General features: G+C 45.3%; 1 protein-coding gene across 1 annotated transcript; it reads right to left on the reverse strand.

Annotated features, from left to right (window-relative positions):
* Positions 1-868: 868 nt before the first annotated feature.
* Positions 869-13,153, reverse strand: CLDN2 (claudin 2). Its single transcript, XM_044936870.1, has 2 exons — positions 13,021-13,153; positions 869-2,148 (listed from the first exon to the last, which is right to left on the reverse strand). Exon 2 carries the CDS (start codon positions 1,964-1,966, stop codon positions 1,274-1,276), a length of 693 nt encoding a protein of 230 aa, XP_044792805.1. The 5' UTR covers positions 1,967-2,148; positions 13,021-13,153; the 3' UTR covers positions 869-1,273.
* Positions 13,154-14,574: the final 1,421 nt, after the last annotated feature.

Consider the following 14,574-nt stretch of genomic DNA (forward strand, 5'->3'; position numbering starts at 1 on the left):
CGGCACCTGGGTCAGGATGACTCCATGCTGGAGCCCTTTGATGCCTTCTAGCAATTCCACCATGTCTGGTAAAGGATGGTGGGGAGAACATGAAGGTGACTGACAGGGGGCCCATCTGGGGCTATGGTCTTTCGGAGGTGCTACTGTGCTCTGTGGGCAGACCCCGGGGGCCTGATCTCAGTCTTCAGGCTGCTTCTCCATTAAGCCTGAAGACTCTCCTGGGGGCTGCCTCTCTCTGGCCCAATAGAAACACTCATTGTAGTTCCCACCCGTGTCCACCCGTGCTCCCATGTTGTCACCCCCAGCCAAGGGCCATCTCTAAACCAAACCAGTTTCCTTTCCCTACAGAAACCATTGTGCAGGCCCTTTCACCTGTTGTTAGCAGGACGCCAGGTCAGAGGGAGACAGGGGCTTCAGTGCAAGTTGGAGCTGTAGCTTTTGAGGGAGCTCCTCGGTACAGTCAGAGTCTGCTGCCGCCTTCAGTGCTCTGTCATATGTTCTTTCCTTGTGCTTTCCTCTCTCTGGAAGCTAAGTCCCTGGGCCGTGATTCTGGCCTTTTTTTTTTTTTGGTCCTCAGCTTTGGTCCTTGTCCTCTCATCCTACACCCCATTGCTTTCTGTTCCCTCAGTACAGTGGGGTGGCTTTATTTCAGTTCATACACATTCAGTTAGACACATTCAGTCTAGACATATGGAGTCATAAGAGTGGGATGGAGGAGGCTCCAGGGCCCATTACTGGCCAATCAGTTTGTTTGGAGGGAGGCTTGCAAAGGAGATTAGCGCCATGCCCTTAGGAGCCACCACCCCTTCGCACCCACCCCCATCCCCCAGCAATGAGCTAAGAGCCAACCTCTGCAAGAGGAAGGGTCTTTGATCACAGAGAGGGTCAGTCAGTGGGATGTACTTAGTGGGCTTTTGGATGGACTCCAAGGTAAATCAAAGGGTAAAGGGGAGATGCTGGGGCCTGGCTTCTGGTGGGGGGTGGTTGGAGTTGAGGGTTGGGTATTCGAAGGCTGGGGTGGGGGTGGAGGGTGCCAAGATGAAGGAAACAGAAAGTCTGGCTTAGCAAGAGTCTTGACAGTTTAACCTGCATCCTGTCACACCAGCTCCTGTTTCTGCCTTTGTTTGATCCAGTGGCCAAAGTCAGTCTATCTTCAGCAGCACCTTCTGACACGATCCAGTGCCAATATCCCTCACCTGTGGGCCTGGGGGAGGGGGGTGTCCACTGGTGTTCACAGACCCAGCCACCACCCCCAGCTCTGGCCCCTGGTTCTTCACACATACCCTGTCAGGCTGTAGGAGTTAAACTCACTCTTGCCTTTGGGCGCTTGACCAGGCCTTGGAGAGCTCCTAGTGGCCAGGGGCTGGGCCTGGTAGGCATCGTAGTAGTTGGAGCGATTTCCCTGGGGTGAGCAGGAAAAGCAGAGGAAGATTCCAGCTATCAGGGAGAACAGGGAGGAAATAATGCCCAGGTAAAGAGCCTCTCCGATCTCAAATTTCATGCTGTCAGGCACCAGTGGGGAGTAGAAGTCTCGCAAGATCCCGTGAAGATTCCAGGCAACAGGGATGAAGCCCAGGAGGCCTCCAAGGATGAAGAAGACTCCGCCCACAACCGCCACTCTGTCTTTGGCTCGAGACTCCTGGAAGAAGACTGTGCATCTCATGCCCACCACAGAGACAATGCACGCCAAGGAGGACATGGCACTGGACGTCACCATCATGGCCTGGGCAGCTTGGATGTCAGCGGGCAGGCCTAGCATGGTGCTGTAGATGTCACACTGGGTGATGCCTGTGCTGTGTGTTGCACACTCCATCCAGAGGCCCTTGGAGAAGCCAACCGCAGTCACAATGCTGGCACCAACATAGGAGCTTGTTCGCCAGCTGGGGAGCAGCATGGCAATCACGGTGCCCAACAGCCCCAGAAGGCCCAGGACGTAGCCCACAAGCTGGAGGCCAAGAGAGGCCATGGCAGACCTCTCAGCACACGCGACTTCGGGGCAGGCTCCCTTGTCTGCTGGCTGTAGCTTTGGCTCCTTGGATCCCGGCCTCTAATCCCTCATTTCACAGTGTCTCTGCCAGGCTGACTTCTCTCCTCCTTACAAGTGTCTGTGGGTGGCCACAAGCAGGCTCAAGAAGGCATCTAGAAGACCTTAAAAAAATCCATAAACCAGATTAAATATTGACCAGAAGCTTATGAGAAACCAGAAAATGCTGGATGCCTTTTGACCTTTGTTATCTTTAGAAAAAACACATGAGAAACAAAGAAAAAAAAACTTTGAAAGTGGAGCCAAAATGTCATCAGCTCCTGCGTAGGCACATGCTTTATATTGGCAGCCAGACAAAACCAGGAGCCAGACAGGTGGCTGCTTTCCGAGAAGGTGGCAACGGCAGGGTCGGTTGTGGTGACGATGTTAACTCCAGGTCACACTATCGGCTGGTTCCGTCTCCAAGGCCTGCTGTTTAATGCATTGCCCAGCAGCGGTGCCACAGGGCCCCTCAATTGTACCTTGGGGGCAAATTCCAAGGCAAAGGGGCAGGAAGAACAGACCCTAAGATATAGCCTTGGACGCTAAGTTCTCAGAGGCCTCTTGACTCTACAGCAGCCTAGAGATCAGTGGTATAGCCCTGGGTCACCCTGTCCAAGGTTAAAGTCGACTCCAGGGCAGGTTGGGGCAGACAACAGGGCATCTGTCCACACTCTCAGAGTTCAAGTCCTCCCAGCCCTGCCCCAGTCCTCCTCCACAGGCTAGCCTGAGGCCTCCCGTGTGTATCACACACCCAGACATTTCCTGTCTGCTCTCCTAATAGTTGTGCCACCATCCCCTAGGCCTCTCAGGAGATGTGGGAGGATTCAAGAGCGAAGGTTTTTCCAGGGCCTGGAGGGAGCCCTGACATTCCTGGGCTGTCTGTTAGGGGCACTAAGGTAGACAGAGGAAAAGGCAGCTGCTCCAGAATGGAGGACTTTGTAAGAGGAAGTCATCCAAGTCAATCCTTTAGAATCACAGAGCTGCTCAGAGTTTTCAAGTGTTCAAGGAGCATCCCCCACCGGTGCCCCTGACTCTTACCAAGGTTCAAGACACTAAGGGTCAAGGGCACATCCTTGCTTCCATCCACCTCAAGACCCTCTGACCCACTTGTTTTTCAACCCACCAAAATCTGGCTGTTCAGTTTTAGCCTTATTCAAGACTGCTCCTTCTGTAATCATCTCTTAAATGTGAGTATTTGAAAGTCCATCCTTTCCTCAATCAACACTCTGTCCCTGAGCAAATGTATCCACCCCCATGATGCAACCTCCTACCCATCCCCTGGCACTCCCAATTCTGTGTTTCCAGCATAGACCTTTCTCCTGAGCTTCAGGACTTCCAGACCAATCACCATCCAGTTGGAAATCTCATGGGCAGCTCAAATTTGACATGTTCAAAAGAGGCCTCATCACACACACCCTCACTGCATCCTTCCCCAAACAGTTCTTCCATGGGTTCACTGAATGATACCTATGATATCTATCTCCTTGCACCAGACCCAAATCCTAGAAGTGATTCTTGACACTTCTCTCACACATACCTGTCACCTTCTACTGTCACAGTCTCACCAATTCTTGTTGTTGTTGCTCAGTCACTAAGTCCTGTTTGACTCTTTGTGATCCTATGGACTGCAGTATGCCAGGCTTCCCTGTCCTTCATTATCACCCAGTTTGCTCCAGTTCATGTCCACTGAGTCAGTGATGCTATCTAACCATCTCATCCTCTGATATCCCTTTTTGCCTTCAGTCTTTTGGAGCATCAGGGTCTTTTCCAATGAGTTGGCTCTTCACATCACGTGGCCAAAATATTGGAGCTTCAGCTTCAGCAACAGTCCCTCCAATGAATAGTTGGGGTGGATTTCTTTTAGGATTGACTGGTTTGATCTCCTTGAAGTCCAAGGGACTCTCAAGAGTCTTCTCCAGCACCACAGTTTGAAAGCATCAATATTTCAGTGCTCAGTCTTCAACTCTCACATCCATACATAGCTACTGGAAAAACCATAGCTTTGACTACATGGACCTTTGTCAGAAAAGTAATATCTCTTTTTTTTAATATGCTATCTAGGTTTGTCATGGGCTTCCCTTGTGACTCAGGACTTCCCTGGTGACTCAGACGGTTAAGCATCTGTCTACAATGTGGGAGACCCGGGTTCGATCCCTGGGTCGGGAAGATCCCCTGGAGAAGGAAATGGCAATCCACTCCAGTACTATTGCCTGGAAAATCCCATGGACAGAGGAGCCTGGTAGGCTACAGTCCATGGGGTCGCAAAGAGTCAGACATGACTGAGCGACTTTACTTTACTTTTCCTTGTGACTCAGCTGGTAAAGAATCCACCTGCAATGTGGGAGACCTGGGTTCGATCCCTGGGTTGGGAAGATCCCCTGGAGAAGGGAAAGGCTATGCACTCCAGTATTCTGGCCTAGAGAATTCCATGGACTGAACAGTCCATGGGATCACAAAGAGTCGGACACACTCTTTGAGTGACTTTCACTTTCACTTTCAGGTTTGTCATAGCTTTCCTTCCAAAGAGCAAGTGTCTTTTAATTTCATGGCTATAGTCACCGTCCACAGTGATTCCATAGCACCCTTCTCTCTATCCCCACTGCTACTTCCACAGTCCAGGGCTTCATCATTCTCTCTCCCATGGACTATAGCAATGACTTCCTAATTGGTCTTTCTTCTGATCTTGCCTCCTCTAATTCATTCTCCTTGCCATTGCCGAGGTGATCTTTCAACATTAATCTGATCAAGTCTCTACTCTCCATACAACATTCCAGTGTCTCCCCATCCACTAAAGGATAAAGTTCAAACATGACTGGACTCTATGACTTGTCAAACTTTATCTCTTGCCATTGCCCTTCTCATGTTCTATGCTCTTGCTGAACTAAATTACTTTATGTTCCTCAGTCATGTCCTGTTGTCTTTTGCTTCCAAGCCTCAGCTCAGGCTGTTCCTACAATGCAGAATGCCTGGCATTCTTTCTCTCTGGTTAGCACGTTCTCATCCTTTAAGGCTCAACTCAGATGACCTTGGTCAAGGTCAAGTCCCCCTTCTCTGTGTTCTTATAGTATCTTGTATTTACTTACCTCCATCATAGTACAACTACTACTACTAATGATGATGATAAAATAGCAGCACTCATATCCTATGCAACCATTATAAACAGTTTATGCATCTTAATTCACAACCATGTCTTGTGGTAGGTACTAATCCCTATTGTATACTTGAGGAAATACAGAAAGTACTCATTTCACTATATTGCAATCTCTTATTTAAATCCTTATTCTTTCCCACTAGTCTGTGAGCTCCTTGAGGGCAAGGGCCGTGTCTTACTCATTTCTGTATCTCTAATGCCTTGCACCATGCATTACCCATCCATTTCACACTCAAAGCAGATGTTTAAAAATATCCTCTCAATGAATAAACAAAAGTAGTAAGGAGGTTTGAGGGACTGTAAGATGCAGACTTTCTAAATGAACCAATGACACTTGTGTAAGGGACCAGAGCTGCTCAATGTTGGGAAAGAGTATTGAGAGAAAGAATCAGAGGAAGAATAAGGGAATGAAGAGGAGGTGGGGAACACAGGAGAGAGAAAAAGAGTTTCGCCATTTGATTTTGTCTTTCTTCAGTCACTAAGTCGTGCCCGACTCTCCGTGACTGCATGGACTGCAGCATGCCAGACTTCTCTGTCCTTCACTATCTCCCAAAGTTTGCTCAAACTCATATCCATTGAGCCAATGATGCTGTCCAACCATCTTTCTGTCACCCCCTTCTCCTCCTGCCCTCAATCTTCCCCAGCATTAGGGTCTTTCCCAATGAATCAGCTCTTTGCATCAAAGTATTGGAGCTTCAGCTTCAGCATCAGTCCTTCCAATGAATATTCAGGACTGATTTCCTTTAGGACTGACGGGTTTGATCTCCTTGCTGTCCAAGGGAATCTCGAGAGTCTTCTCCAACATCACAGTTCAAAAGCATCAATTCTTCAGCACTTAGTCTTCTTTATGGTCCAACTCTCACATCCGTATATGGCTACTGGAAAAACCATAGCTTTAACTATATGGACCTTTGTTGGCAAACTGATGTCTCTGCTTTTTAATATCCTGTCTAGGTTTTTCATAGCTGCCCTTCCAAGGAGTGAGCGTCTTTTAATTTCACAGCTGCAGTCACCATCCACAGTGATTTTGGAGCCCAAGAAAATAAAATCTGTCATTGCTTCCACTTTTCCCCCTTTCTATTTGCCATGAAGTGATGGAACCAGATGCCAAGATTTTAGTTTTTTGAATGTTGAATTTTAAGCAAGCTTCTTCATTCTCCTCTTTCACCCTCATCGAAAAGCTCTTTAGTTCCTCTTCACTTTCTGGTATTAGAGTGGTATCATCTGCATATCTGAGGTTATTGATATTTCTCCTGTCATCATGATTCCAGCTTGTGATTTATCCAGCCTGGCATTTCACATGATGTACTCTGCATGTAATTTAAATAAGCAAGGTGACAATATACAGCCTTGTGATACTCCTTTCCCAATTTTGAACCAATCTGTTGTTCCATATCTGGTCCTAACTGTTGCTTCTTGTCCTGCATACAGGTTTCTCAGGAGTCAGGTATTCTCTGGTATTCCCATCTCTTGAAGAATTTTCCACAGTTTGCTGTGATCCACAGTCAAAGGTTTTAGTGTAGTCAATGAAGCAGAAGTAGATGTTTTTCTGGAATTCCCTTGCTTTCTCTATGATCCAGTGAATGTTGTCAACTTGATCTCTGGTTCCTCTGCCTTTTCTAAACCCAGGTTGTACACCTGGAAGTTCTCAGTTCATATACTGTTGAAGCCTAGTTTGAAGGATTTTGAGCATAACCTTACTAGCATGTGAAATGAGCGCAATTGTACAGTAGTTTAAATATTCTTTGGCATTGGCTTTCTTTGGGATTGGAATAAAAACTGACCTTTTCCAGTCCCATGGCCACTGCTGTTTTCCAAATGGGCTGACATATTGAGTGCAGCACTTTCACAGCATCATCTTTTAGGATTTGAAATAGCTCAGCTGGAATTCCATCACCTCCACCAGCTTTGTTCATAGTAATGCTTCCTAAGGCCCACTTGACTTCATACTCCAGGATGTCTGGCTCTAGGTGAGTGATCATGCCATCATGGTTATCTGGGTCATTAAGACTTTTTTTTTGTATAGTTCTTCTGTGTATTCTTGCCACCTCTTATTAATCTCTTCTGCTTTCATTAGGTCCTTTCTTGTCTGTCCTTTACTGTGCGCTTCCTTGCATGAAATGTTCCCTTGATATCTCCAATTTTCTTGAAGAAATTTCTCATCACCAGTTTATAAGTACATGCATTTGTTGACTATCTTGTCTCTTCAAACCAAGTTCTAAACCATATATGAAACCTCTATTGTGCTTCTGCAGCATTGGACCCATGGTTGATAATCAATACTCTTCATCGGTGATGGATATGATGATGCCAATGTGGATGCAAAGCACTGCAGAGCAGGGGCCAGAAAACATTCAATGGGAGGTACAGAGGGAAATCTACTTTAATCTCGGCTCTGTCACCTTATCAGCAGAGATGCTGTGTAAGTAACTCCTTTCCAGCCATTGGTTTTCTTATTGCTAAAATAGGCATAATTTTACCTGATCATGATTCTGTATTTTAGTGGTATCTTTAGAGCTGTTTGGAAGTCCTTCTACTTGTCCCTGGTGAACATCTCCTGGTGACCACTTCAAATACTTACCACTTTCTGAGCTTCCTACTCTACCTCTTCCCTTCTCAGCTATTACCCTCTCCTCATCATTTTCTTTGCAGCCAAGATTCTTAAATAAGCCATTTAATACTGGTGTCTCTACTTCTTCCCCCTCCCACTCACAGCTCAACTTTTGAAGTCTGGCCTCTGCCATTAGTCCTCCACTGAAAATGTTCTTGTCAAGGTTACCAAGCTTGTCCCCAAATCCCTCATATCTCTGTCATCTCACCTTGTCCTTCTCCTTCATAAAATTATCTACTCATTTGTTTTCTGTAGCATCACTCCCAGTTTTCCCTGCTCCTCAGAATGATTCTCCTAGGTCTCCTTTACAACTTCCTCCTCTTCTACCCACTGTATAAATCTGACTATTCCCCCACCCCCAGGGTTTCAGCTAGACTTCTTTTTTCTTTACATTCTCCATGAGTGAGATCATCTCTATGCCAGTGACTCCTAAATCCATATATCTGGCACAGATATCTCTCTCTCTTGAACTCAATATTTTTATATGCAACTTCGTTTGGAATGACCCCATCTGGATGTTTTAATGGCACCTCAGACTCAACATTTTGCGAAGTTGAAATCATATTCACTATTCTCTCTCCACTGCCCAACTATTCTTCACACAGTGTTCCCTAGCTCAGTGAGATTATCATTCATCCAGCAACCCAAATCAGTCATCCTTGGTTCCTCACCTCTTCTTGACATATAAGCAGTTATGAAGTCCTATGAGATCTATCCTCAAAATATATCCTAAATGCATCCACTTTGTTCCATCTGCACTAGCTAGACTTTAGTTCAAACCTGATATTGTCTCTGTCCAGTTGCAAACCTCACAGGGATCTCAAATTGGTCCCTCTAATTCCACTTCTGCTCTGTCCCTGTGATCAATTATCCATCTAGTAGCTAAGGCTCTTTCTGAAATGGAAATCAAACAATTAGTATCGCCCCATCTCTTGGCCACACTTAAAAAACTTCAGGACTTCTTCGTTGCTTTCATGATGAAGTTAAAACTCTCTAGCCCAGGAAGCCAGGAAAGCCCTCCAATGTCTGACTCCTGCTCTTCATCCCAGGCTCATCTCTCACCAATAACCTACAACTTCATGCTTTATGCTCCTATGTGCGTGCGTGTACACACACACACACATATACACACACACACAATCTAATGCTACCTGAACATGTATGTGTACTTCTCTGAAGTTGCCTTTCTATGTGTCTCCAAACCCTTAAGCATGCTATTCAACCACCCAGCGTTTGCCTGGGTAATTGCTAGTTATCTTCAGGACTCATCTTCTCCTTGAAACCTTCCTTGTACCATTCTTCCCCCCAAGTTGGCTTTAACACTTTCCTCTTTGTACTTCCTATCCATATTTGAGCTTTCAGTTGGGATTGGTGGGCTATCTTGAGAATTCATGGGGAGAAGACTTCCTGCCTCCCAGAAGAGCAGCTACGGCTTCAGCTTTCCTGGGATGGTGGCAGAAGAGCCTGGTTTAAGTTTCCTGTGAGAGTCAACAGTGTCCCCAAGAGGAGAGCCTCTCTCCAGAGCCAGTCCTGACTCAGTAGGAGTAAATGGGAAGTGGTTTGGGGCAAGGGGTAGGCAGAATTTATATATGTATTTTAATTAGAGGATAATTACTTTGCAATATTGTGTTGGTTTCTGCCATACATCAACATGAATTGGCCATAGGCATACATATATGTCCCCTCCCTCTTGAATCCACCTCCTTCCCCATCCCACCCCTCTAGGTTGTCACAGATCTCTGGCTTTGGGTTCCCTGTGTCATATATCGAACTACCACTGGCTATCTATTTTACATGCAGTAATGTATACGTCTCAATGCTATTCTCTCATATCATCCCATCCTTTCCATCCCCCATTGTGTCCAAAATGTCTGTGTCTCTTTTGCCCCAACATTCAAATCATAGGTGTCCCAGAAGAAGAAGACGAAAAGAAAGGGCATGAGAAAATATTCGAGGAGATTATAGTCAAAAACTTCCCTAAAATGGGGAAGGAAAAAGCCATCCAAGTCCAGGAAGCCCAGAGTCCCATACAGTATAAATCCAAGAAGAAATATGCCAAGACACTTATTAATCAAACTAACAAAAATTAAACACAAAGAATAAATAGTAAAAGCAGCAAGGAAAAAGCAACGAGAATTTTTTTTTTTTTTTTTTTTTACTTTTCATTGACATTTTAATAAGGATAGTTGTAGATCCACATGCAGTTTTAAAAAATAGTACAAAGATCCCATATACACTTTGCCCAATTTTAAATGCCATCACTGAGGCTTGGAATCTCTAAAGAATCTGACATGGCAGAGCTGAGCAGGAGGAAGAGCAAGTTGTTGGAGCTTATTCAACTAGGAGAAATGGCCCGATGGGGTCAATTTTCAGCCAGGCTCAGGAAGGCATGGGGTAGACAAAATAGCAAGTGGTTGAACAGTGAGCCAGTCTAGATTCTGCTCTGGTTTGTGTGATAAGCAGTGGAGGGTTTAGAGAACCAGTGCTAGCCTGAGAATCAAGACTAACCTCTCATCTCGGTTCTGCCGGGAACCTGTTGAGGAAGTTCCCTCACTTCTCCAGGCCCTAGTTTGATGAGAAGTTTTGAGTCTCAACTAAGGCCATGGGGACAGGAAGCCACTTGGACAAATAGAGAAAGCTGAACAGCTGTCATTAGAAGCATAAAACTGAGCTGAACTGCTAAGTCACTTCAGTTGTGTCCGACTCTGTGCGACCCTATAGACGGCAGCCCACCAGGCTCTCCCATCCCTGGGATCCTCCAGGCAAGAACATTGGAGTGGGTTGCCATTTTCTTCTCCAATGCATGAAAGTGAAGAGTGAAAGTGAAGTCACTCAGTCGTGTCTGACTCTTCGCAACCCCATGGATTGCAGCCCACCAGGCTCCTCTGCCCATGGGATTTTCCAGGCAAGAGTACTGGAGTGGGGTGCCATTGCCTTCTCCAAGAAAACTGAACAGCTGTCCCTTGAACGAAACTCTTCTCTCTGAGGGGTCCCCCTAGAAGCTAAGCCCTGGTGGCTTTGGAGGGACAGAGAACTCTGGGTCTGGCCAGCTGAATTTGTCTTCTGGGCATGAGGCCAACACACTCCATGGTCCAGGGGCTGGGCAAGAAGGCTTCATTTAGGATTCTTACTTAATCTTCCTTAGGGGAGGGACTGGAACTGCAGGAGAGGATTAAGAGGGTCAAGACTGACAGCAGTTTCTGAATTAACCCCTTCTTGCCTAGGTCCTTGCCCTGCCACTCCCCACTTCTTGCTCTAAGAGTCTTGTGAGTGGTACCCTTTCTTTGAAGATACTTTCATGAGACTCTGTGAGATAGGTGGAGTCCGCAGGTGCAAGGAAGGATGTGGAGGAGATGGAGGCCACCACAACCCTCTTCTGTCAGCCAGCCCTTGATCTCAGTCCCTCCCAGAAATCTGAGACACTTTTTCCACTCCACACCTCACCCCCAGCTCCCAAGCACTCTGGTAGGTGGCAAAGCCATTCCTTTGAAGCCCAATTTTCTGGAAAGCTTGTCCTTGGAGCAGTTCACAGAGAACTACAACTAGATGGAGATATTTTCTAATTGCTTTAAAAAGAAGTTGCCCCTGGAGAAGGAAATGGCAACCCACTCCAATATTCTTGTCTGAGAAATCCCATGGACAGAGGAACCTGGCGTGCTACAGTCCATGGGGTCGCAAAAAAGTCAGACATGACTTAGCAACTCAACAACAGCAAAATATTACAGTATACAGAATTGTGGAAAAATAAATGAAAAGTGTCAGGAGAAAAACAACGTTTGAAGCATGGTATTCCTTTACAACTCTCTCTGCACATGGATACACCCTACTGTGTGTGCCCTCAGTGACATATAAATTCAGATACAAGTTTTTGTTTGTTTCATAAAAGTAAAGTTATACTTTGTATACAAAAAAAAAAAAAAAAAGAAGTTGCTTTTTGTCCTGATCATCAAAGTAAAGCACTCTCATGTTAAAATGCTGGAAAACACAGAAAGACAGAATTTTTAAAAACAGAGATCACCTACAACCTCCCTAGCTATAAGTGCTGTTGATGTTTCCAGTTCCATTTTTTAAAGAGGCCATTTGGAGAGAATAATGTCTCAGTCCCAAAAAGAAATTTCATTTTTATTGAGATATAATGAGTCAAGAAGATCCCCTGAAGGAGGGCATGGCAACCCACTCCAGTATTCTTGCCTGGGAAATCCCATGGACAGAGCAGCCTGGTGGGCTACAGTACATGGGGTCACAAAAGAGTTGTTAGTTATTCATTCTAAGTGTACAACATAATCATTTGATACATTCATATACTGCAAACTGATGGCCCCAATAAGTTTGGTTACCATCCATCACCAAAGTTACACACTTTTTTCTTTTTCATCTGATGAGAGCTTCTATCATCTTCTCTCAGCAACTTTCAAATCTACAGCATGGTATTAACTATAGTTCCCATGCTGTACATTACATCCCCAGGATTTATTTATTTTATAACTGGAAGCTTGTACCTTTTGACCCACTTCACCCATTTCACCCACCCATCCCCACCCCAACTTCTGATAACCATCCATCTGTTCTCTGTATATATGTGCTCATTTTTTGTTTTTTTTTGTGTGTGTGTGTGTTTTAGATTAGACATTAAGTGATATCATACAGTGTTTATCTTTGTCTGACTTATTTCACTCAGCATAATGCCCTCAAGATCCATCCATGTTGTCGCAAATAACAGGATTTTCTTCAAAGAAGAACTTTCTAATGAGACACTTGGAGACCAGCGGGAGAGAGTTATTTAAGGACTTGAGGAGACTTTAGGACTTCGCTCAGAAATCCATCTTCTGCTGACTCCGTGAGCCTTCATGGCAAGAAAGGCACTGGGACTGGTCATGAGGAGGCGCCCTTCCAGTCCTCTTCAGTGCCTCACCCCCACAGTTGAGCAGAAGGGTAAACTGTACCTCCTTTATCCCATCCCTTGATCTCAGTCCTTTTGCCCTCAAAAACTCCATCCAGAAATTATCATCTGACTTGGAGAGTGCTTCTTCTGGCCCTGCAGTTTCAAAGACTGGAAACTTTGTGGTAGCCTTGAGGAAACAAATACTACAAATCCAGATGCCTCCTGAATTTTCCCTCCCACAACCTCCCCGTCAGAAACCCAAGGTGGCCCAGCCTGGCTTCACCATAAGCCAAACTGATAACAACTAGAAATTTAAAACGTAGCAAATAAATCAGAATTGAGACACTTACGAAGCAGTTCTTTTGCAGAGCTTGGAGGAGATGTATAGCCCTGGAGAGGAAGGAAGGGATCCTGAAGGAGGGTAGGAAGGTGCAAGGGGCCCCAGGCTGAGGTGATAAAGGATTTCTAATTGTTAGCTGCAGCTTTGCAAAATCCATCTGCAAATCTCAACCTTGGGTCAGAGACTTATTACAGATCAGAATTAAACCCCTGGAGGCTGTGAAAGATTGAGGTACTTAAAAAAAAACTTCGGTGAGTTTTGTGTTTTTCCTGTCAAAAACTCCAGCTGGGCTTTTGTGTGGTGACCTCTGTAAGCCCAGGAAAGATCTTGGGGGGAGAGGGCTTTGGCCCAAGAAGGAATTTGGAACATTTCAGCTTTGGGATGGGGAGAGGAGGGGGCTCTGCTAACCCCCATTATGTGTTCCTGGCTAGTGGCCCTGAGGGCCAGCAGGAAGTAAGCCTCATAAACATGGCCCTGGTAAGCTAGTACCTCAGCAACCCTGCACTGCCCATAACCCCACAGACTCGTCCACCCAGCTTCTTCTCCAGCAAACCCCAGCCCTACCCCACCCCTAAAACTGACTCCAAGGGCAGACATGTGAACTGTAGGGTCAAACTCTGGTGGCTTCAAAGAGGAGGTCCTGGTCCCTACAAGGTGGGAGTGAGGCGGCCATGATAATGATGGGCCTCCCCTTTGTATCACACTCTATGTCACTTCAGTCTCTCCAAAGTTCTGTGGAGTGGAGTACGGCCATGGGTTTCCTCTCCAAATGGAAAATAAAAAGCTTTCCTATTATTTTTTTCTGATTAGAAACATGCTAGATGTGATTGCAAAGAATTTTTTAAAAGTATAAAGAGAAAAATAGAGGTCTCTGTAATATCACAAGCAAGAAACATAGTTTTAATCACTGATAACACTTTGGTGTACTATAGAAGACATGAAAACAATTTTTTTACACAACTAAATCACTTTATTCTCTATAATTCTGTAATCTGCTATCATTTCTAAATAATATAATAATATGACATTGACAGGATCCATTGACATGGCCCTATTTTCATGTCAATTGAAAATCCGATCTGCATCATTCTCTTATGGATATGCTACACTCTGTCATATAGGAATATAATTAAACCATTAACTATTAGACATTTTTTAATTTCCATTTTTCACTATTATAACCTAGCACCTTTGCATGTAATACGAACAATTTCCTAGGAATAGAATTCCTAGGTCAAAGATTATGAATGTTTTAAAGGCTTATATAGGATATTACAGAAGTAGGGCAGCTATTAATATTTCCAGATGAGAAACCCTGGGCCCACTGAGATGAAATGAATGACTCACCCAGAAACTCAAGCTGAGCAGTAATAGTTAGACCTGGAATCTAAGGCTCTCGATGTCTGGTTCAGTAAACTTGCCAGTGCATCGCACTGACTCCCTACCAAGAATTCCTCAGTAAAAATGATAAGGCCAATGGCCACTATTCACTGAACGCTTTCAAGGTGTCAGGCACTGTGCTCAGGGTTTCATGTGCATCATCTGACTGAGCTACTGCAGAGCA

This window comes from Bubalus bubalis, chromosome X (assembly GCF_019923935.1).
Source record: "Bubalus bubalis isolate 160015118507 breed Murrah chromosome X, NDDB_SH_1, whole genome shotgun sequence".
NCBI lineage: Eukaryota > Metazoa > Chordata > Mammalia > Artiodactyla > Bovidae > Bubalus > Bubalus bubalis.